General features: G+C 43.6%; 1 protein-coding gene across 1 annotated transcript in view; it reads right to left on the reverse strand.

Moving 5' to 3' along the window:
• Positions 1 to 22,503, reverse strand: part of ATAT1 (alpha tubulin acetyltransferase 1) — a 31,614-nt gene that overhangs the window by 1,215 nt on the left and 7,896 nt on the right. The window contains exons 6-9 of the mRNA XM_029286379.1: positions 21,853 to 21,954; positions 21,116 to 21,161; positions 17,961 to 18,032; positions 15,585 to 15,804 (exon numbers count right to left, since the gene is read on the reverse strand). Of these exons, the coding sequence (XP_029142212.1) occupies positions 15,585 to 15,804; positions 17,961 to 18,032; positions 21,116 to 21,161; positions 21,853 to 21,954 (440 nt within the window). The remainder of the gene's footprint in view (positions 1 to 15,584; positions 15,805 to 17,960; positions 18,033 to 21,115; positions 21,162 to 21,852; positions 21,955 to 22,503) is intronic.

A 22,503-nucleotide genomic window follows, 5' to 3' on the forward strand; every position in this document is an offset into this window, starting at 1 on the left:
CTAGTTTTTCTTAATAGCCCCAAGTTTTCCTCCCCCAAGCAGAAACCAGCTCTGTAGAAATGCAGATGTGGCAATCCATTCAGGAAGATTGGAGGCCTCAAGCTAGAAGATTAAGAAGACAACGACACCTAAAATCTGCATACCCCACCCAAACTCTAAAACAAGACAGGATTAACCCACAGATGCCAAGGGGGCACACTCAGACTCAGGTCAAAGGACACGACACAGGAAATACAAAGCCTCAAACAGGAACAGGAAACAAACTCAAGAGCCCCAGAGGGTATAAAACCCACTCCCTACATGTGCTCTTTCTCTTTTCTTCCAGAGCCATCTTTCTGTCTGGCTCTTCTCTTCAATAAACTGCAACGTTCTTTCTAAAGCAGTTGCCATGTTGTTTATTCCTGGCTTGGACTGGACCCTGATGAAGCCTTTTCCTTCAACACTTCACTCCCCAAAGCATTCACACCAGTTCTTTACATATTCCCAAACTCTTGTCAGGTAAAGTTGATAGCTAGGTATAAATGTGATATTTTTTTTTACCAGGTAGTCCTCGAGTTATGACAGTAATGGAGCCTACTCATCGTGGTCATAACTCATTATGGTCATAAAGCAAGTTAGTCAGGTGACTGACCCTATTTTGCAACCTTTTTTGTGGTGGTTGTTAAGCAAATGCAGGGGTCGTTAGGCAAACTAATGGTTTGCAACGGGGGCGGCTTTGCCAAAAAATGGAAGTAAATGCCAGCTTTTGGCAAAACCATTGTAAAATGTGGCCGTGTGATTGCAGGATGCTGCACGCAGGCATAAATGTGGTCCGGTTGTGCCAAGTGTCCAAAATGCAGTCACGTGACTGCAAGGAGCGTGGCTGAATGTTGGAGCTTCGAATCCAGGTTGTAACTAACTTCCAGGTAGGCCCATCAGAACTTCAAACGGTTGCTAAGCAACCAGTCTAAGTCAAGGACTACCTCTACACCTCCCCTCCCCACACACACACATACTCATCAGACATCACTCACTTGGTCTTTTCTCAGGGTCTTCTGCGCTTTCAGCAGAGTTCTTGAAGCGGCTGTAGGAACATTTCTTAGCTATCAGGCTGTCCTTTTCAGAGCTCCCCCTGGAGGAAGGGAGGGGAAAAACAAGCAGGGGGTGGAAATGATGAGGCAGCAGGAAGCAATGGGTGGGGCAGGAGCATCAAGCCAAAATGCAACAGGAGAAAGGATGTGCTGTAGGGGAAAGACGCATGAAATAGAATCAAGACGGTGGACCACAGCTTCCCTTGCTCAGGAAGAAACATTTACGGTATTTTTATACCTCTCATCAGCATATCTAAAAAAGTCATCCATTAAAAAAAACAAAAACCACTGCCCTAGTATAATATCCATCTAAAAATACAACTGAAATTCATCAAAAAGTAATATATATATCAGTGGTGGCGAACCTATGGCACACGTGCCAGAGGCGGCACTCCGAGCCCTCTCTGTGGGCACGCGTGCCGTGCCCCGGAGATGGCGAGGGACTGGCCCCCGCCGCCCTGGCCCCACCCACCAAGTCTGCCATGACCACTGTGGCCACGCCCACCTGGCACCCGGTGATAAATAAGTGGGTTTTGGGTTGCAATTTGGGCACTGGGTCTCTAAAAGGTTCGCCATCACTGATATATATTATGCTACAGCCTTGAAAAAGAAGTGAAAATATCTACCATTAGCACAGCAGATGGAGGACGTGTCTGGGCAGAAGTCAGGAGAGGGAGAATGTCAAGGATTTGGGAAGACTTCTGTTCTTTTAAGGCTGTATCTGCTGGAACCTACCATCATTTTTGGATACACTATGAAAAGTTAAGAGGGGTCCCTTGGGGATCTGTGAGATGGTTGTTTCCTTGCAGACGTTTCATTACCCAAACTAGCAGTGCTAATTTGGGTAACGAAACATCTGAAAAAAAACAACCAAGCTCAGTGAGCACCAAGGAACCTTCATTCAACTCTGAGCTACAAATATTCTCCTTATGTGTACAATTTGAGAGCAAGCAACTAAATTTCATTTTTAATGTGAGCCATTGTGCCCACAGTAAAAAACGACAATAAAGGTTATCTACCTACCTACCTACCTACCTACCTACCTACCTACCTACCTACCTACCTACCTACCTACCTACCTACCTACCTATAATAAATAATAACAATGATAATAACAATAACAACAATAATAAAGTTGGAAGGGACCTTGGAGGTGATCTAGTCCAACCCCCTGCTCAGGCAGGAAACCCTATACCATTTCAGACAAACGGCTGTCCAGTCTCTTCTTAAAAACTTCCAGTGTTGGAGCATTCACCGCTTCTGGAGGCAGGTTGTTCCACTGGTTAATTGTTCTAACTGTCAGGAAGTTTCTCCTCAGTTCTAAGTTGCTTCTCTCCTTGATTAGTTTCCATCCGTTGCTTCTTGTCCTGCCTTCAGGCGCTTTGGAGAATAGCTTGACTCCCTCTTCTTTGTGGCAGCCCCTGAGATACTGGAACACTGCTATCATGTCCCCCCTCGTCCTTCTCTTCGTTAAACTAGACATAACCAATTCCAGCAATGGTTTCTTGTATGTTTTAGCCTCCAGTCCCCTAATTATCTGTGTTGCTCTTCTCTGTCTCTTTCTAGAGTCTCAACATCTACCTACCCCCCACCTACCTACCTACCTACCCACCCACCCACGCCATCCATCCATCCATCCATCCATCCATCCATCCATCCATCCATCCATCCATCCATCTATCCATCTATCTATCTATCTATCTATCTATCTATCTATCTATCTATCTATCTATCTATCTATCTATCTATCCTTTAAAGTTAAGAACCTTGGAGAAGACCCTTGTGCTTTGAAAATCAAAAGTAATTGGAAAACATTGACAGCAGACAAAATATGAAATACTTTCATGGATGACAAAGGATAGGCTAACAAGAACCCTAAGACCCAGTTATACAGACAATCCTGGTAAAATGTCACAAAGAATTAGGAGTGACCCAGCATCATCAGTCTCACTTCTAACCGTCAATCCAGCCAGATAGTACTGTAGACTTCTGCTACAATACAGGTAATCCTTGCTTATTGAAAGTAACTGGGACCAGGAACTCTTTTGTTGCCAAGCAAGCAGTCGTAAGACACAATGTCATGTGACTGCACCAATTTATGATGGCAGTTCCACCAATCTCACTTGCCAACATGAAAGCAAAACCCTGCATGGTCACAGCATCCTACGGTCACGTAATTACCATTTGCAACCTCCTGGTGGCTTCCCCATTGACTTTGCTTGTTGTGGAAGCCAGCAGTGAAGGCTGCAAATGGTGAGCATGTGACTGTGGGATGTTATGAAGTTGTAACTGGTTGCCATGTGCCTAAATTGTGATCATGTGATTGTGGAGAGGCTGCAAGAGCCACAATTATGAGGACCCCCTCATTCAGCACTGGCATAACTTACAATGAGCATTGAAGGAGTGGATGTTAAGTGAGGATTCTTAAGAATCTTAAGAGGCCCAGCAAGTACTCTGCCTGCAGCAACCTACAAACCAGCTGATTAACTGGAAGCCCTCTAATGCTTTATTGAACTACAACTATATATAGTATATTATTTTTGCTTTTTCACTGATAAAAGTGGGGAGGAAACTGTCATGAATAAGTACAATTGGAAAAGGCTAATCTCTCTCTCTCTCTCTCTCCCTCTCTCTCTCTCTCTCTCTCTCACACACACACACACACACATCCCTTAGTGCTCATCCCCAACCCTCAGGTGGCTTTACCTGCGGTGCTTACAGCTAAACAAAATCCCTAATTCTGCTCCATAGGCTTAGTCCATGGCACCTTCAGTCCAAGCATTGAAGAAGTGAACTCTACTAATATTGGCTACCATGACTGGAAGGATGGGAGTGCTAATCCAATTCAGTGGAAAGGTACCAGGCTGGGGAAAGTTGGAATATCCAAGTAATGGACTATAAGATCTCAAGATTTATTTAACATGTACTTCCCTTCTGTATTCTGTACCTGCAATACATGACATTCTCTTTTTACCAGTCTGAGACTAAGTACAGCAGATTATAAGGTTGTTGTTAATTGCGAAATCGTGTCCGATCCATCGCGACACCATGGACAACGTTCCTCCAGGCCTTCCTGTCCTCTACCATCTTCTGGAGTCCATTTAAACTCACGCCTACTGCTTCAGTGACTCCATCCAGCCACCTCATTCTCTGTCGTCCCCTTCTTCTATTGCCCTCCATCTTTCCCAGCATTAGGCCCCTCTCCAGTGAGTCCTTCCTTCTCATTAGGTGGCCAAAGTACTTGAGTTTCAATTTCAGGATCTGGCCTTCTAAAGAGCAGTCAGGGTTGATCTCCTCTAGGGCTGACTGGTTTGATCGCCTTGCAGTCCAGGGGACTCGCAGGAGTCTTCTCCAGCACCATAGTTCAAAGGCCTCCATTCTTTGGCGCTCAGCCTTTCTTATGGTCCAGCTTTCACATCCATACATTGCAACTGGGAAAACCATGGCCTTGACTATACGCACTTTTGTTGGCAGGGTGATGGCTCTGCTTCTTTGTATGCTGTCTAGATGTGCCATAACTTTCCTCCCCAGGAGCAAGCGTCTTTTAATTTCTTGGCTGCAGTCCCCATCTGTGGTGATTTTGGCATTTTGCAAATGGAATGCTCCCCATTACAAGAATGCATATTGCATATACTTGATTGCAGTATAAACAATTCCCGAGGTCCTATTTTTTTCCTACCCAAAATTGCCTTGCAGCAGAGAAAGAAGAATATAAGTCAGGAGATAAATTAGAGTCACATCTTAATCTGACTTTTTCCATTTTATTTTTTCCCTTTCATATTATATCTTTTCAATTATGCTGAGTGCATCATTAGGAGGAGGATGGTTAATAAATGATTAGAACGTCTAGGACACGGGTGTCAAACTCGATCGCGTCACGTGACGTATCGTGACATATCGCAACGGGGTTTTTTGCCTTTGCGCAGCTGGGGTGGGCGTGGCCTGCACGTGACGCATCTGGCCCACGGGCCGCCAGTTTGACACCCTTGGTCTAGGAGAGTCTCACTCCTTTAAGAGTGATTGTGTTTTTTGGCATCTGCTAGCAATTTCTTGAGTTTGAAACTTCCTGTGAGGTCCCAAGAGATCTCCACCTGTCTTTGGGTTTCTGTAACTATGCCACAAGTGTTACACAAAAGACCACATTTTATAAGAATGGAGCATACCCACAAAGGTTGCTAATGAGCACAGAACAATGTAGAACAGCGGTTCTCAACCTATGGGTCGCAACCCCATTTGGGGTCGATCGACCATTTCACGGGGGTCGCCAAGCAAGGCTGTCCGCCATTTTTTTTCCCCTTTTCCGGCGGGTGCCTTACCTCCCTTGAGCTGGGCCAGCTGGTGGTCGGCCTGCTCCGTCTCTGCCGCTTGCCAGCTACGCCTCGGCCGGCGCAGGGGGCGGAACCACGCATGCGCGGTGCTCCCAGGCAGGGAAAGTCCTCGACTTACGACCGGTTTAGTCCTCGACTTACGACCAGTTTAGTCCTCGACTTACGACCGGTTGGGGTCGCGGCATTAAAAAGGTTGAGAACCACTGATGTAGAACTCCTGATAGCCCATCTTCTCTAACTCTTCAAGGGGCCATTCATGTATTGGGGGAGTGGATTGCAGAAGTACAATAGTTTTTTTCCAGAAGCTAACGCAGGGGGAAATGACAAAAAGACAAAACCACACAAACTTTAATTTTAAAAAAAATCCAAACTTTATTACTGAAATGTAAACAAAAGTTCATTATTTGATCATGCCACACACACAAACAGCCAAAGGATCTTGGCTGGTTTGATCAGAAGGGATGGGGAACAAGAAGGTGGAGTGGCCAACAAAAGGCTGCTGGAAAACTGCCAGACACCCCCCCCCCCAAAAAAGGAAAGGGGCGGGGGAAGTGTATTGAGAGAGAAATTCTCCACAAATGAACAGAGCTGACATCTCTTGCAGCCTTCCCAAATGGGGAATCATGGCAACTGGGTTAACACCTTTGGAGGTGTTTGGGGAAGTCCAGCCTAGGGGTATTCTACAAGGGACCTTAAGTAAAGGCTGTTACCGGGCTGAGAATAGCAGACACAGTTCTAGCTGCAAAACTGACTTCCTTCTCAAGGGACTGCAATGTTCGGTTCCAAATGTCTTCCATCAAGAAAATGGAAGATAGGAAAAGTGCCATATTGGTTCAAACAAGCTTGATGAAGGGCCCAGCTGGAAGCGGTGGCGGGGAGGGGGGGGAACCAGCATGATTTCAACAGATAGCACTGTTCTCTTTGTGCTTTGTTCTCAGCACCAAGTCTTCTGACTTTGAGCATCATACCTGTCCCTGACAGGCTAGTTCGCCAAGTTTCTAGTATAGATGGTGAAGCTCAGTGTCACGATGATCAACTCAAAAGAGGAGGGGGGGGGAAGCAAGCATTTGGCTTCAGATTAAAATATTCAGAGCCCCCAGGATTTTGTTAAATAAGCAAATATATTGGCACCGGGACAAAAACAGGCCTAAAAATGAAGTTTAAAAAAATCTCAGAAGATACAAGAACCAAGAGAACAAATTAGTACTGTTCAAAGGCAAGATTAGTATCCTGACTTCAAATCATAACTACTTTTTTAGCCCAACCTTTTTTAGCCCAATCTTTTTCCAAGTTGCTTGGGAAAATCCCAGATCATAGATCTCCCCACTTGTTTCATCCTTGCAGGATGAGGAAATCTGAGATAACTTGTTCCAACGGAGAGATGACATGTTCCAGGTCATCCAAAAGACATCGTAACTGAATGGGGATTCAGCCTAAGACTCCTCTCATCCTATCACCATTATTTTTTTCCCAATATTCCTAACTGGTTCCATAATGCAGCTTTTCTCAAACCTGTTCCCCGCAGTTGATGGTCTTCAGTTCCTCAGAATCCTAAGCCAACACAGCCAATCTAACACATCTGGATGGCACCAGGTGGTGGAGTACTATGGAATCTTGGTTATTCTTCCACCTGGCACCCTCTGGCCTTAGACTACAATGGCCACTCCAGTACCCCTAGCTGGCACAGCACACATGTCTGGGGAGTTACACAACTGGATAGGATGGGGGAGGGTTAGTACAAGTACAAGTACTAACCACACTGAGGAAGCTAACCAATTGTGTATTTATTAGACCAATTTTTCCTCCCCTGGCACAGCGTTTGAATGAACTTGGTACACATTTGCTTCCCCTGCATTTCCTTTCCTTATAGCAAACAGAACATTTGATTATCATGTAACAATTCTCTATTTCCCATGCCTGACTCCTAACAGCGTCCTCTTGACGCTACCTACCACTTCTCCCTTCCGTGCTTACAAATCTGGACTCTTGATCTCGGCTCCTAATTTTTCACTTCCTTCTCCTAATTCCCAAAACCTCTTTCGGTTCAGATCTGAAAATGAAGCTCAGAGTTTCAGCTTCTCCTGCTTTCGAGGAGCATGGCAACTGTTCTAGGTTGAAAACACCAAAACACAAATCTTTTGACCTACTAAGCAAACACCTCAACGGTGTTGGGCCTGACCAAAGGGCAATAACCCATCACAGGCAGAATAACATCTAAAAGACAACATATAGCACAAGCAACTGGCCACAAAACAGAGAAAGACAAGAAAATGGCACCAGGCTGAAACAGCAAAGAATTTAGCACTTGTATTTCCCTTAGAGGTTATGGATCAGATTAATGGCGGAGGCTTCGCTCTGTACAAGCTATAGGACCCACGTGGTTCAAAGTTTACCTTTTACAGGTAGTCCTCGACTTAGAATTATTCATTTAGTAACCATTTGAACTCACAACGGCACTGAAAAAAGTGACTTCTGATCGTTTTCCGTTTACAACCGTTCCAGCCTTCCCATGGTCACATGATCAAAATCCGGTCGCTTGGCAACTGGCTCATATTTATGACGGCTGCAGAACCCCAGAGTCATATGATCACCTTCTGCGACTTTCTCACAAGCAAAGTCAATGGGGAATCCAGATTCACTTTACAACCGTGTTAGTAACTTAACAACTGCAGTGATTCACTTAACAACTGAGGCGGAAAAGGTCGCAAAATGGGGCAAAACTCACATAATTCCATATCTCGCTTAGCAATGGAAGTTTGGGGCTCAATTGTGGTCGTAAGTCGAGGACTACCTGTGTTCTATCGTTCTTCCCGAGCCGTGGGAAATTCAGTGAAAGAAATAAGTACGTTAAGCTTCCAACAAGCTTAACGTACATGGTTAAATCTAACAGAATTGCAAATTAAAGCAAAAATTCCGGCCTGCTGGAGCCACTATGTTCTGGTTGTTGTTATTATTTTTACCCCCTTTTTAACATACTTCAGTCAAGTCATGGCAGCAAGCATATTTAGCCCTCTTGCCTATTTTCCTCACAAGAACCCTGTGAGGTGGGTCGGGCTGAAAGAGAATGACTAGCCCCAAATCACTTAGCTGATTTTCATGCCTAAGGGAAAACTAGAATTCACAGTCCCTGGCTTCTAGGTCAACACCTTTACCACTACACCAAACTAGCTCTCTATATCATCTCCAAGTACAGCCCAGAATTAAGGACCCTTGGAGAAATGGACCTATAGTCAAAGCAATGCCTTTTCATTTTGAAGGGGAGTGAACAAAAGCAAAGGTAGTAAATAATCTGATTCATGGGTATGCAACTTCCGTCAACAAAAGGGTCATACCTGACTTTACATGGCTCATCAAGGGACAAACTACCTAAATAAAGATCCTCATTTTGTGAAGTGGGTGTTAAGAGGAGAACTTGATATCTTAGTTCCCTTAAAGTAGTCACTTGGTCCTCAACTTTCTCTAATCCTAGCAAAATGCCCAAAGGGTCAAATTCTTTGGCTCCTCCCTTCTGGGAGGCTCTGGGGCCAAAGGAATGACCTGCGCACAAGCCACAATTTTGCAACCCTGCCATAGGTTTCATGTCAGTTACAATAAATCCTATTTTGACTTCTGTCTCTTTCCCATTTCCTATTATAACAAAGGAGGTCTCCCTAAATACTGATGTGAGGAGCAGCAGGGACGGAGAGAAAGAAAAAGGGAATAGCATTGTCAACCAATTAATGGCTGGGCTTGTGAGAAAGACTTTTAAGGAAGTCTTCTAACAGGAAGAAGGAAGTATCTATAGCAGTGTTTCTCAACCTCAGCAATTTTAAATTGTGTGGACTTCAATTCCCAGAGCTTCCCACCAGAATTCTGGGAGTTGCAGTCCTCACAGCTTAAAGTTGATGAGGTTGAGAAACACTACTCTATTTGAAGAGGGACCTAAGCTCCTAGGCCAGGGGTAGGCAACCTTGGCTCTTTTATGACTTGGCTGGCTCAGGAATTCTGGGAGTTGAAGTCCTCGAGTCATAAAAGAGCCAAGGTTGCCTACCCCTGGCCTAGGCAATTTAATTAAATATATCTAATCTGGAGAATTGCTATCAAAAAAAATAACCCAAGAAGGTAGACTTAGTCTAGACTAGAGCATTTCATGTACTTCTCACTCCCATCTCATCCCATCCCATGATCTATGTTGCCACTAGCGCATTCTGGAGCCCAGAGTAGCCTTAGTCCATATTTTAATGCAGCCCTCCTAACTTCTAATTCTGACCCTCCAAGCATTGGGTCAGAACTTTTTGGCTTTCCAACTATATTCAGCCTACTTTAAGAATTACATGACAATGCCACTGATTTTTAGTGATTCTTGCAGAGTTTGGCAGGTTTTTTTTAAAAAAAGTTCACATGTAATCTGGGAGGGGGTCAAGGCTGCCTGTTCAGACCCCGCCACATGCTTGTCCTTCCACCAGATCCTAAGATAATGAACATGATTTATTATCGCCATTAGTCATGAAAAATGACAGAAAACTCAATGGTAAATTTTGGCACAAAAATCCAATGTACCAAACCCAAGAGAACGTCTTACAGTACTTAAATACAAGTAAGTCTTATAACAAATAGTAAACTTTGCTGCAGACCTAATGAAAAGAGTAAACTTCTGCTTCTTCCTTAAAAAAAGACTAGCAGCCAAGTACTTTAACTCAGCCCCATTTAAATGATGTAGAGGGTCCATCAAGCTTGTTAGCTTGTTAAAGAATATTTCTCATTAGATTCTGAATATGTAAGTATGTTTGAAAGTGAGTGAGACGAGAAGAAAGAGAATGAATAACACGATAGTAGGGAAAGACAGAATCTAGCAGCGTTTCTTTCCCTCGGTCAGGAACTGTGTATCTAAATTTAAACTAAATCTTAGCAACTTAGCCTAACGCTGCCCTCTTATGCATGTTTTTCTCATTTCCACGGTTCATTTTTGAATCAGAGATCCTGTGAAGATTCATTTTTACACCTTTTCCTAAACAGAGGGTCTTTTATCTTGAAATAGAACACCTGCCGAAAACCAGTAGATAAATATTAAACCTCACTGAAATTTTATATTACAGTAGCTCAATGGCAGTTTGCAAAGCTTTCAGTTGCTCTCTTCTTAATTTTTTTTTCATTCAAGATCTGCTGAGAAATAATCCTTTGTGATCTTAAGAGGGTCTATCTGCACTTTCTATTAACACTCAGGTAAACACAGGCAGGTTCCTGAACTGCCACAAACTCTCTGAAACCATTTACTAGAAACAACAATACATGTACCAAAGCCTCTACTGACTCACATTCAACTCTCTGAAAGAACAACATACATTATCTTCAAGTTCTAAAGCCAACACTAGAATTGGCCCTCACCCACAGAGTAGTTAATAATATCGGTACTAATTAAACCTTTCCTGTAAAAACCGTCTGGCTCACATCCTGTACAGTATAAGAGACTATCCCATTGGCTACCAGGCCCCCCAAAAAGAGAATCCTTATGTAGTTCAACAATCATTTATGGCTGGCAACTAATTTATCCTCGTCTTCTTTGGGTTCCAGATTTTACTTCTGGGCATTTGTGATCTGTTTCATTTTTTATTGTTCTCGCTCTTTCGTTTTAATCTAAGGCACCCAGAATCATCCGGACTTGGGTGCCTTCTAATTTAACCTAATTTAGATTAAATTAAATTAAGTTAGTCATAGGGCGTGGATTGGCACAATCCAAGCCGTCGCAGGCATCAGTTTATGTTATTGTAATGCTGGATAATGAGTCAGCCCTGATCATTTCCCAGCTGTAAACTTAAAACATTTTGGAACTAAAGCATATATCTTCATAAATAGCTGGATCTAAAAGGCAAATAATCAAGTAGGAGAATCTGCTCTTCCAAACTGCAATTACGTTCCTTTTCTTTAAGCACTTTTGCAATTGTGATATTAAAAAAAGGGAAACCTATACACGCATTATATGTTATATAAATAAACCCACTTCCTTATAGGCTTATGCCCATCCTTATACAGGCTGTACCCATAAAGCTTATTAAAAAGAAGAGGATGAACAAACTAGATGAAAATCAAATCTTGCGGCTAAAAAGTGCTCGAGACACAAGTAGAGAGGCCCAATGGTTGGGGAGACAAAGCAGAGACCCGGCGATCAATGGCTGTTTTCAGAGCGATTCAAGGAGCTGGCAGAGGGTGGGGCGGGAGAGAGAGAGAGAAAAGGAAGGAAGGGGGTGTGGATATTAGAAAGAAAAAAGGAGACAGGTTAGATCTCAGAACTGAAGAAAAGCATCACCAAATAAAGATAATCATTTCTCTGCTGAGAAGAATGACATTACCTATAGATTATGGAATCATTACAGATAGTCCTCAACTTACAACCGTTCATTTAGTGTCTGTTTGAAGTTACGCACTGGAAAAAGTGACTTATGGCTGTTTTTCACACTTAACAACCTTTGCACGGTCCCCGTGACCATATTATGAAAATTCAGATGCTTGGCAACTGGCTCATGTTTATGATGGTTGCAGTGTCCCTGTGTGTGTGTGTGTGTGTGATGCGATCATCTTTTGCGACCTTCTGACAAACAAAATCAACGGGGAAGCCAGATTCACTTAACAACCGGGTTACTAACAACTGCAGTGATTCACTTAACAACTGTGACAAGAAAGGTCTTAAAAGGGGGCAGAACTGACTTAATAATTGTCTTGCTTAGCAACAGAAATTTTGGGCTCAATTGTGGTCCTAAGTCGAGGACCACCTGTATACCCTTGAGGCTGGAGTATTACTACACAGGTAGTCCTCAATGTACGACCTCAATTGGGACAGGAATTTTGATCGTTAAGTCAAGACGGTTGTCAAATCGAGGCAACCACGTGACCTGATCCATTATTACAACTGTGTTTGCTGCGGTCGTTAAATGAATCATAACGTTAAGTCCAAATCCATTCTCTCTGAATGGGCATTTTTCCAGCAAAAAAATTTGCAAGTTGTGGTCATGTGATCCTGCAACCGGCTGTAAATGTGAGACAGCTGCCAAGCACTAGAACTGCGATCACTTGACTGTGGGGGTGACATTTTACAACAGTCACAAGTACTCTATGCACTGTGTAGCCTTCTTTCCAAGGTTGTCGTTAACTCCGAACGGTAATTAGATAACCAGTCATAAGTCAAGGACTGCCTGTACTTTAGTGATAGCAATAGTCACAAAAAGAGTCGATTTGATAGTTGGTTCTGATATCTTAGATCACTAATCTTATCTGGTTTTGCCTATTCTACTCTTGAAGCACTCTCATTTATATGGCAATTTAGAGAAGCAATAACAAAGGCCGAAATGCAAAGAAAATAGCAGGATTCATACATTGTGTTCAGAAGTTTGCTCGATTACAGCTCAGTGCGTTGTGTAAACACAGTCAATTATAGTTTATTCAATAAGCCAAACTTAAGCCATGAGCAATGTGTGAATGAAGTCAGTGGTTCTCAAGAGAAGCAACTGCACTAAAAACAAAAAAAAATCACATGGAAACAGATTTAGGTCACTCTGTTAAAATAGGCTTTGTTTAAACAGATTAATAAATCTGGGTCACCAAAACGGCCAGTTTCAAGCTGGTATTGCATATTAAGACAAATACACAAGTGATTTCCAATCCTGGATTTGGCAAATGCAACAAGGAAATATATTTGCAATTTGGCATCCTCCCAAAACATGGGTTGACATGTCCCATCATTCTCAGCCAAAGCAGCCAAATGTTCCTATGACTGAGGATTATGAAAAACATCTGAAGTCTAACACTTCTGAAGGATTTTGGCTGTGGTTTGTTCTCCAAGCTTGTTTCAATATAATTTCTGAACGTTTCGTTACCAAACTGGGTAACATCTGAAGGATGCCAACTTGGACTTTGGTGAAAGTATTTCTTCTAAAGAGCCTTTCACATCTTCCAAAGTCTAATATGCTTCTTCCCAGCATTAAAGCCATTACAGCAGGGGTGTCAAACTCGCAACGCGCCGTAACGTGTCACGACGTATCATGACTTTTTTCCCCATTGCCGGCAACGGGGTGGGCGCGGTTTCGCCATGACGCATCCGGCCTGCGGGCCGGCAGTTTGACACCCCTGCATTACAGCATGCCACTGCAGGCCCATTGCCGAACAAGCCTTCTAAATCTGTTTAAAAAAATCCTTGGAATATGTTCAAGTGGAAAGTGTTGGCATCCGGCCTTCACTGTCTTCACATGGTTAAGTAAACCATTAACAGCCACCACAGACAGAATGTAAATAGTAAAGGAAAGTTTTTAGTATGCACTAAGAATTATAACAAAACATGCAAAATGGCACGTGCAATGCAACAAACATAGACAGCTGAAAGATGTACAGAACGACGACGAGTTCAAGGACGTGTCCCAATTCTGTGCTCAAAAGTTACACTTATTGAATAAGTCACAGTACATTCCCCTTTTCACTTCAGCTAAACATTTTTTTTTAATATCATAAAAGAAAGTGAAAATGGAGAGATCTGAGGTTCGGTGGCATTGATTTCACTTCTTTTAAGCCAAAGATTCTCCGTGGTCCTCCATTATCTTTGCTGCCATCCTGGTTCACAGGACTACCTAAGCCAGGGGTCCCCAACCCCGGGCTGCGGCCCAGTACCGGGCTGTAGCCTATTTGGAACCGGGGTGCAGAAGTGGCAGGCATGCACATGCACGGCTCCAATTGCACAAGCAGCGGGTGAGCGCATGCATACACGCTCAGCACCATTTGCCTGAACGGCGGGCACACGTGCCCACCAATTATACAAATGGAGCTGCACGCGCTTGTTCACCCACTGCTCGCACTGAACAATCCCTTCTCCCCCCCCCCAATGATTTGCAAAGCTGGAAAAGTTGGGGACCACTGACCTAAGCAATCAAGCTTCCACTATGCTGTGATCTTGTGATTCCAGGAAAGGAAGCTACATTACGATTATTAAGCAATAGTAGGGATACATTAGGCCAGGGGTCCCCAACCTACGGGCCGCGGCCCAAGACCGGGCCGTGGGCTCTTGGCCAGCGGACTGCAGAAATGGCTGGCCGGTGCGTGCACACATGGGTGCGCATTCCCCCCTCGCACCCGTGGCTGTTTGCGCAGGCGTGTGGGTGTGAACGGGAATGCTAGCACAGGGTCGGTGTCTGCAGCCCATTCGTGCATGCATTGCTAGCCCGGGCGGTTTGATGGCTATTCGTGCATGTGCACGATGCCAGCGCAGGTGCAAACAGGGCTGCTCGTGCTGCGCCAGTGTGTGTGGCCCCGTGCGCACATGCGCGTGCACGCACACCAATTTTGAAGCTGCTCTCCTTCCCTCCGGTCCTCGAGCCCGGAAAGGTTGGAGACCTCTGCATTAGGCAACAAGAAGAAACTGAACCGGAAAAACAATTCAACTGTTATTTGGCCATTAAAAGTTCATCCTTCCTCCTTGTGCTTCTAAGTTAGAGTTGAAGGATTTCTGTATGGGACTGGAAGCAAAAGGAGTGAATGCACCTTGCGTTCATAGCATTTATGTGTCTACTAGAGCAGTGGCCCCTGACCTTTTGGGCACTAGGAACCGGTTCCGTGGAGAGTGGTTTTTCCACTGGACTGGAGGGGGTATGGTTTTGTCTACCTGCCTGCAGCCCGAGGATGGGACTTTGCTTGTTTGTGCGGCCCATTTTCTGCCATGCTGCGGACCAGTGCTGGTCCATGAACTGGGGGTTGGGGACCCCTGTACTAGAGCAGCGGTTCTCAACCTATGGGTCGTGACCCCATTTGGGGTCGATCGACCATTTCACTGGGGTCGCCAAGCAAGGCTGTCCGCCATTTTTTTTGTCCGCCATTTTTTTCCCCTTTTCCGGCGGGTGCCTTACCTCCCTTGGGCTGGGCCAGCTGGTGGTCGGCCTGCTCCATCTCTGCCGCTTGCCAGCTACGCCTCGGCTGGCGCAGGGGGCGGAACCATGCATGCGCGGCGCTCCCAGGCAGGGAAAATCCTCGACTTATGACCAGTTGGGTAGTCCTTGACTTACGACCGGTTTAGTCCTCGACTTACGACCGGTTTAGTCCTCGACTTATGACCGGTTGGGGGTCGCGGCATTAAAAAGGTTGAGAACCACTGTACTAGAGGATCAGTGTTGCAACACCCCATTAGCCCTGTGAGGTTAAACTAGAACTCTCCAGAAGGCTTCTCCCTTCCTACCTGGTTCTCCGCCTCTGTGAAAGCAAGTTGCCCGGATCACCATTGATCAGATGTTGGGCAGCTGCATGTGGGGGACAGAGACGCAAGTTCTTCAGCAACTCTTGCTCGTTGAGAAAAGGTTTGAGGCAGCCTCGCACTGGAGAATTCCCCACACTGCTAGAGCGGGTCAGTGCCCGAGACTGGTTGAAGGGCCAAGGTGGCTCAGTCTCTTCCTTCAAGACTACAAGAAAGAGAAAATAAACAAAAGGGAAAATACAGTTCAGTTCTTAACCAGACTTAATATAACCTAGTACAGGGGTCCTCAAACATGGCCCCTTTAAGACTTGTGGACTTCAACTCCCAGAATTCCCCAGCCAGCATGGCTGGCTGGGGAATTCTGGGAGTTGAAGTCCACAAGTCTTAAAGGGGCCATGTTTGAGGACCCCTGACCTAGTAGATAGAAGAGTAGCACACAGAAATTTACAGAAATAAGATTACTGACTAAGTAGACTTAGACTTAGCCGACTTAACATAACCTAGTAGACAGAAGAAGGATCTGTCTGCTAATCTATATCTTACTGTCTACTGTCTAATTAGTTGTGGTAGAATATAGTGTAGGGTCACAAGAGGGAAGGGCTCCTTCTCAGAAGACAAAGAGACAGTCGAGTTTGGAATGTCGGATAGGCAGGAAAAGAGTGAAGGCAGACCCTCTTTAGCAGTTCACAGAGTGCATCTAATAGTTATGCAAATAGTTGCTTTCGTCTGACATGATAGCCGTGTTCCAATATCTCAGGGGCTGCCACAAAGAAGAGGAAGTCAAGCCATTCTCCAAAGTGCCTGAAGGCAGGACGAGAAGCAACGGATGGAAACTAATCAAAGGAAAGAAGCAACCTAGAACTAAGGAGAAACTTCCTGACAGTGAGAACAATTAACCAGTGGAACAACCTGCCTCCAGAAGCGGTGAATGCTCCAACACTGGAAGTTTTTAAGAAGAGACTGGACAGCCATTTGTCTGAAATGGTATAGTGTTTCCTGCCTGAGCAGAGGGTTGGGCTAGATGACCTCCAAGGTCCCTTCCAACATTATTATTATTATTATTATTATTATTGTTATTGTTATTGTTATTGTTATTATCATTATCATTATCATTATCATTATCATTATTATTATTATTATTAAGATTCTGTCTGTAGGTGAACAATAAAGAAATCTGAAGCTGGCACATTGATAACGAAGTTGATAACGAAGTCTAGGCAAAATGTTACAAATTAGTTTTCGGATAGCAGCTCTTCCTAGAAAACGCCAATTCAGATCTCTCCGATTCCTGCAGAGTCAACATATAGGATTGAGATTCTTCCTAACTGGAGGCAGTTTTAGATACCTTTTGGACACCAAATAACATTCCCATCCCAATCTGGATTGTTTCATCTAACAGAAACAGAATGTGGCCAAGAGAGCAATTTGGGGCGCTTCAAGCATGGTGCAGGTAATACTTTTGCTGCCTAAGCTGCATTGGGTGCCGGTTTACTTCCGGATCCAATTCAAGGTGTTAGTTAGTTAGTTAGTTAGTTAGTTAGTTAGTTAGTTAGTTAGTTAGTTAGTTAGTTAGTTAGTTAGTTAGGCAGGACAAGAAGCAACAGATGGAAACTAATGAAAGAGAGACTAGATGACCTCCAAGGTCCCTTCCAACTTTACTACTACTACTACTACTACTACTACTACTACTACTACTACTATTATTATTATTATTATTATTATTATTATTATTATTATTATTATTATTATTATTACTTTTAAAGCCCCACAGGGCTTGAGGCCAGGCTACCTAAGGAACCATCTCATTCCCATCACGCCAGCCCGTCCCACCCAGCCAGGCAGGGAGGGTATGTTACAGACCCGGCCAGTTAAAAGAATTTTGATTGGTGGGGTCCAGGAAGAAAGCCTCCTCTGCCATTGCCCCTGCCCTTTGGAACATTCCCTCCCCAGAGGCGAGGTGGGCCCCCACTCTCCCGAGTCCTTCAAAGGAGATGTGGATCTGCCAACTCACATGGGATACAATGAGCAGCACAGAATCCTGAGGGTGGTTGGCACCCTGATGCCTTCTCAACACCCCCCACCCCGTCTTTTAACTTTTAACTATTTTATCGTCGTTTTTATCCGGCTCCTTACAAAATCCTGCATTGTCTTATGAACTAGGCTTCTGTCTTATGAACTCAGTGGGGCCCCACCTCCAAAAGTAGATCAAGTAAGCTGCTAAAATGGGAGAAGGCAACCAAACAGGAACCATTTCCACAAAGCTGTAATCTAAACATCAGCTCAGTTTAGGCGCCGATTTACCTGAATTGTCTCAAAAAGCTCAAACCCATTTTTTTCCAGTTAAGAATGAACACTGCTTACATTCTCGATCTGACAGCGAATATGGCTTTATGTCTCCCTCGGGGCGTTTGAGAGGCAGCTTTCTTGCTGGAGCTGCAACAAGAGGGTAAAAAACAAACAAAGGAGCATTTGTGGTTGCGGTAGGAAAGTAATGCCCAAAATACCATCCAGAAACATTAGTTTCCATTATGAGACAATATGTTTCAAGGATCACATTGTGGAGAACGGCCATTCAAAATTGTGTGGAGGTATGAGAAGACAGATCCCAATAAATGAGTCTAAAATTGCAGAGCATTAATTCTGAACAGCTAAGCCAGGGGGGTAGGCAACCTTGGCTCTTTTATGACTTGTGGACTTCAACTCCCAGAATTCCTGAGCCTGACTCAGCTTGGAAACCTCTCCCTTTGCCCTCAGCATGGCTGGCTCAGGAATTCTGGGAGTTGAAGTCCACGAGTCATAAAAGAGCCAAGGTTGCCCACCCTTGTTGCTAAGTGAAAGAACAGAAACAATGTTACAGTCGTTGAAAGATTTCCATCACGCAAGCTAGGCAATTTATTCTGCAAAATAAACCAAGTTGTCATTAAATGAAGGATCTCCCCTGACCAGAACATTGAACTCATTTAATGCAACATCGCTAGATACTGAAAATTATTGAAGCACCGAAAGCCTGAAGCTAATTGACAGAACAATTCTGAGGCTGAGGCAGAAAGAATATAAAAGGCCTCTTATAACTGTTTTTGCCTTGCGCTATTTTTGATTATTTGTCAAAGGGGATAAGACAAATTCTAGAGTAGGGGTCCCCAACCCCCCAGTCCATGGACTGGTTCCAATGGGCCGTGTGAGTGGTGGGCGAGCATATAAAGTTTTATTTTATGGGAATGAGCACACAAAACCATCTCCTCCCCTGCTGGTCCGTGAAGCCCAAAAGGTTAGGGACCCGTTCTAGAGCAGTGGTTCTCAACCTTTTTAATGCCGCGACCCCAACCGGTTGTAAGTCGAGGACTAAACCGGTCGTAAGTCGAGGACTAAACCGGTCGTAAGTCGAGAACTACCCAACTGGTCGTAAGTCGAGGACTTTCCCTGCCCAGGAGCGCCGCGCATGCGTGGTTCCGCCCCCTGCGCCGGCCGAGGCGTAGCTGGCAAGCGGCAGAGACGGAGCAGGCCGACTACCAGCTGGCCCAGCCCAAGGGAGGTAAGGCACCCGCCGGAAAAGGGGAAAAAAATGGCGGACAAAAAAAATGGCGGACAAAAAAATGGCGGACAGCCTTGCTTGGCGACCCCCGTGAAATGGTCGATCGACCCCAAATGGGTTCCCGACCCACAGGTTGAGAACCACTGTTCTAGAGGATACAGTGATACTGTGCAGCTGTAATAGTGTGTTGGTTGTTTTGAGATGTTTTTTTGATTATGGCAATGCTATTCTTTTCATAGCTTGTGTTGTAGTGGGTTGAGCGGCGAGGCACTTTTTGAGAATTGCACGGGTGTGCATTTTGTTGGAAGATGTTGTGTAGAAGTTCTGTTTCCTTTTTCTGGTGTTCTGGGCTGCTGCAATGCATCTGGACTCATCTGACTAATGTTCTTACCCAGCTCCCTTGTGGGAAGTTGGGCTGTTAATTTGATAATGGAGCACTTGGTTGGTGTGGGTTGTTTTTCAACAGACAAGCATTTCTAACTTGCCATTGTTTTTTATGCTGATGAGGATATCTAGAAAGGATAGTGCCTTCTTGTTGTCTTCTTCTCTTGGGATTTTTATTCCTTTAAAGGTGTTGTTTCATGTGGTCTTCTCTAGTTTTTCTTTTTAGTTTGACAAAGATATTGTCTACATACAAAACTGGATCCATACTTTTGGTTGTATGTGGGAGAGCGCTATAGTGTCTAGATCAGGGGTAGGCAACCTTGGCTCTTTTATGACTTGTGGACTTCAACTCCCAGAATTCCTGAGTCAGCCATGCTGACTCAGGAATTCTGGGAGTTGAAGTCCACAAGTCATAAAAAGGCCAAGGTTGTCTACCCCTGGTCTAGATGCTGCATTATTGGTTGATGTATTTGTCCATTTGTTTTCAGGTTTTATATCCAAAATGGTATTTTCATATAAGACTACACTGAACAAAGACTGGGAGAACATGATATAATATTTTAAGAGACATTTAGTCCATTCTTAGTAATAACGTGTATCATCCTATTATTACACAAATGACATGTAATTTGCACCATGCACACAATTATATCCTTTGTATGGTGATATCATGTGTATGGTATTAGGTCACCTACTAGATGCCTGTTTAAATCATATTCTTATTTGTCTTTATTTCAGACCAAGATAGTACTTATGGCTTCCAAGAATGAGTATGCTATGATTAAACAAAAGCTATGAAAGGAATGCAGGATATTCATGATCTACAGAAGAAATAATTTACTATGTTAGGTTTAATTTTGACTAACCATTCATTATTGTCAGCTTAAATCATTCATGGTTTCCCCATCCTGAACCTAATAAACTCCCATGATCAGTGATCTGCTCATACAAAAAATTTAAAAACTGTACAACTGTATCTCATGAAAAAAACAGGAATATGGCAGATAAATTTTCTGCTATAGTTAATTTTTCACAAGCTGCATATTTGCATCCTCATTACGGTAGAGCCAACAGCTGCAAAATCAGAGTTTAAGAGAAAACCTTAATGCAGCAATAGAAATAAATATACTGAAGTTAGTCCTCAAATGACAGCTGCAATAGAGCGGGCCCATTAAGTAGTAAAGGTTGTAAAAGAATTTGAACATGTTGACTACTGTAGGATGTTGCAAATAGCCGTAAATGTGGCTGTGTAGCCGAGTGCCCAAAGTGTAGTCACAAGACTGGGGCGCAGCCTGACTGATGGAATAGTGGATTTGCATGTTACGTCCCCTTTTTCAGATAGGTCGTATTTGTTATATAGGTCGTATTTGTTGTATAGCATACACTGTTTATAAGATAACAATGTAATCCAATTTCTCCCAATCTAGTGCCTTGCAAATGTTTTGGATATCGGCTTTCAGCATTGCTAGGCCACACAGCCAGCAGCTGTTGCAGTATGTCTTCATAACTCTGAAATCAGAAATCTCCTTGTTTAAAACACTTTGTGCAGGATGAGACAACGCCAAACGGATATAGCCAGATATTTATATCACTGACTTACCATGCTGGTGGCTGAAAAAGCCCTGGAAAATTACAAAATTATTCACCTGAAACAGAAAAATAAAAAATAAAAGTGTTAAATAAACCAATCTGATTCCACTATCCATTTCAAATGTCCTCTGAAGCAGAAATTAAACCATTCTTGGGGTTTTTTCCTGCCATTAATTTGAAGATTTGTTTCTCCTCACTAGATAGAAAAACATTTTTAAAAGGAAAAGGACAGAGTTCAGAGATAGGCCGTATGCTCTGCATGCAGAAGATGCCGGGTTAAATTCTCAGCATGTGTATTGTAAAAGCTTTGGTAGGTCACAGTACAGCCTTTTAATTTTTTTCAAATGGTAATTAAAATACGAAATTCTTAAATCCAGGTTCACCTCCTTCAAACATTTGATTCAGGCCACTTCTACGTAATGCGTTCAATTAAACTGTATGGCAATCCTCTTTAAAATAGTTAACTGAAAAATCAGTATAGTATTTTCATTGCCCCTTATTAAGCTATTGACCAGTTGCATCCCTTTTTCCACAGCTCATGTCTTTAAAATGTGGAAAATCAGCATTACAAAAAACGCACGGTGTCCACTTAACCTTGGAGGATTTTGTACTTTTTGTAAGCAGAATGTCCAAGTTGTATGTTTTTTTTCTGGTCCTGCTTCAAAAGGACAACAAAGTACAAACACACAGATGACAAAACAATACTACGAGGCGAGAGCTGCCTTTGTTTTGAAGAAGATGGCTCACCTGGGGGATTGTGTCACTGAGGCTATAGTGTTTCCGTAGGAAGCACAGAAGTTTTTCTGATGGCCGGTCGATTGCCAACTGATAGGGCTCTATTCGCTCTCGCTGAGGGAATAAAAAGAGAAAGAATTCCTCTGCAATTTACTTCTCAGGGGGAAAATAAGATTTAGAGACAGATTTTATTATTTTATCTTTCAGGATTGGACCAGTTTATATCTGACCTGAAAAGAGGGGGAGGGGAGCAACTGAGCCTTAGCTTTGCAGGGTGTTCTCTTCCCAGATCAAAGGCAGTTTAGTTAAAGGGAAACCAGGCAGTTATTTCTAGCTAACAATTTCAGCTCAGAAAGAAATAATCAGACAATGGCTCTAAGATATCAGAGGTCCTTATTCCCTTCAGTTTTGACAGCTTGAAATGTTTATATACAGGTAGCCCTTGACATACGATCACAACTGAGCTCAACATTTCCAGTGCTAAGCAAGACATTTGTTAAGTGAGTTTTGCTCTGTTTTATGACCTTACATGCCATAGTTGTTAAGTGAATTGCTGCAGTTCTTAAGTTAGTAATACGATTCATAAGTGAATCTGTCTTCCCCATGGACTTTGTCAGCAGTTCGCAAAAGGTGATCACATGACACTACAACCGTCATAAATAC

This window comes from Protobothrops mucrosquamatus, unplaced genomic scaffold (genome assembly GCF_001527695.2).
Source record: "Protobothrops mucrosquamatus isolate PMUCROS unplaced genomic scaffold, P.Mucros_1.0 scaffold3490, whole genome shotgun sequence".
Lineage (NCBI taxonomy): Eukaryota > Metazoa > Chordata > Lepidosauria > Squamata > Viperidae > Protobothrops > Protobothrops mucrosquamatus.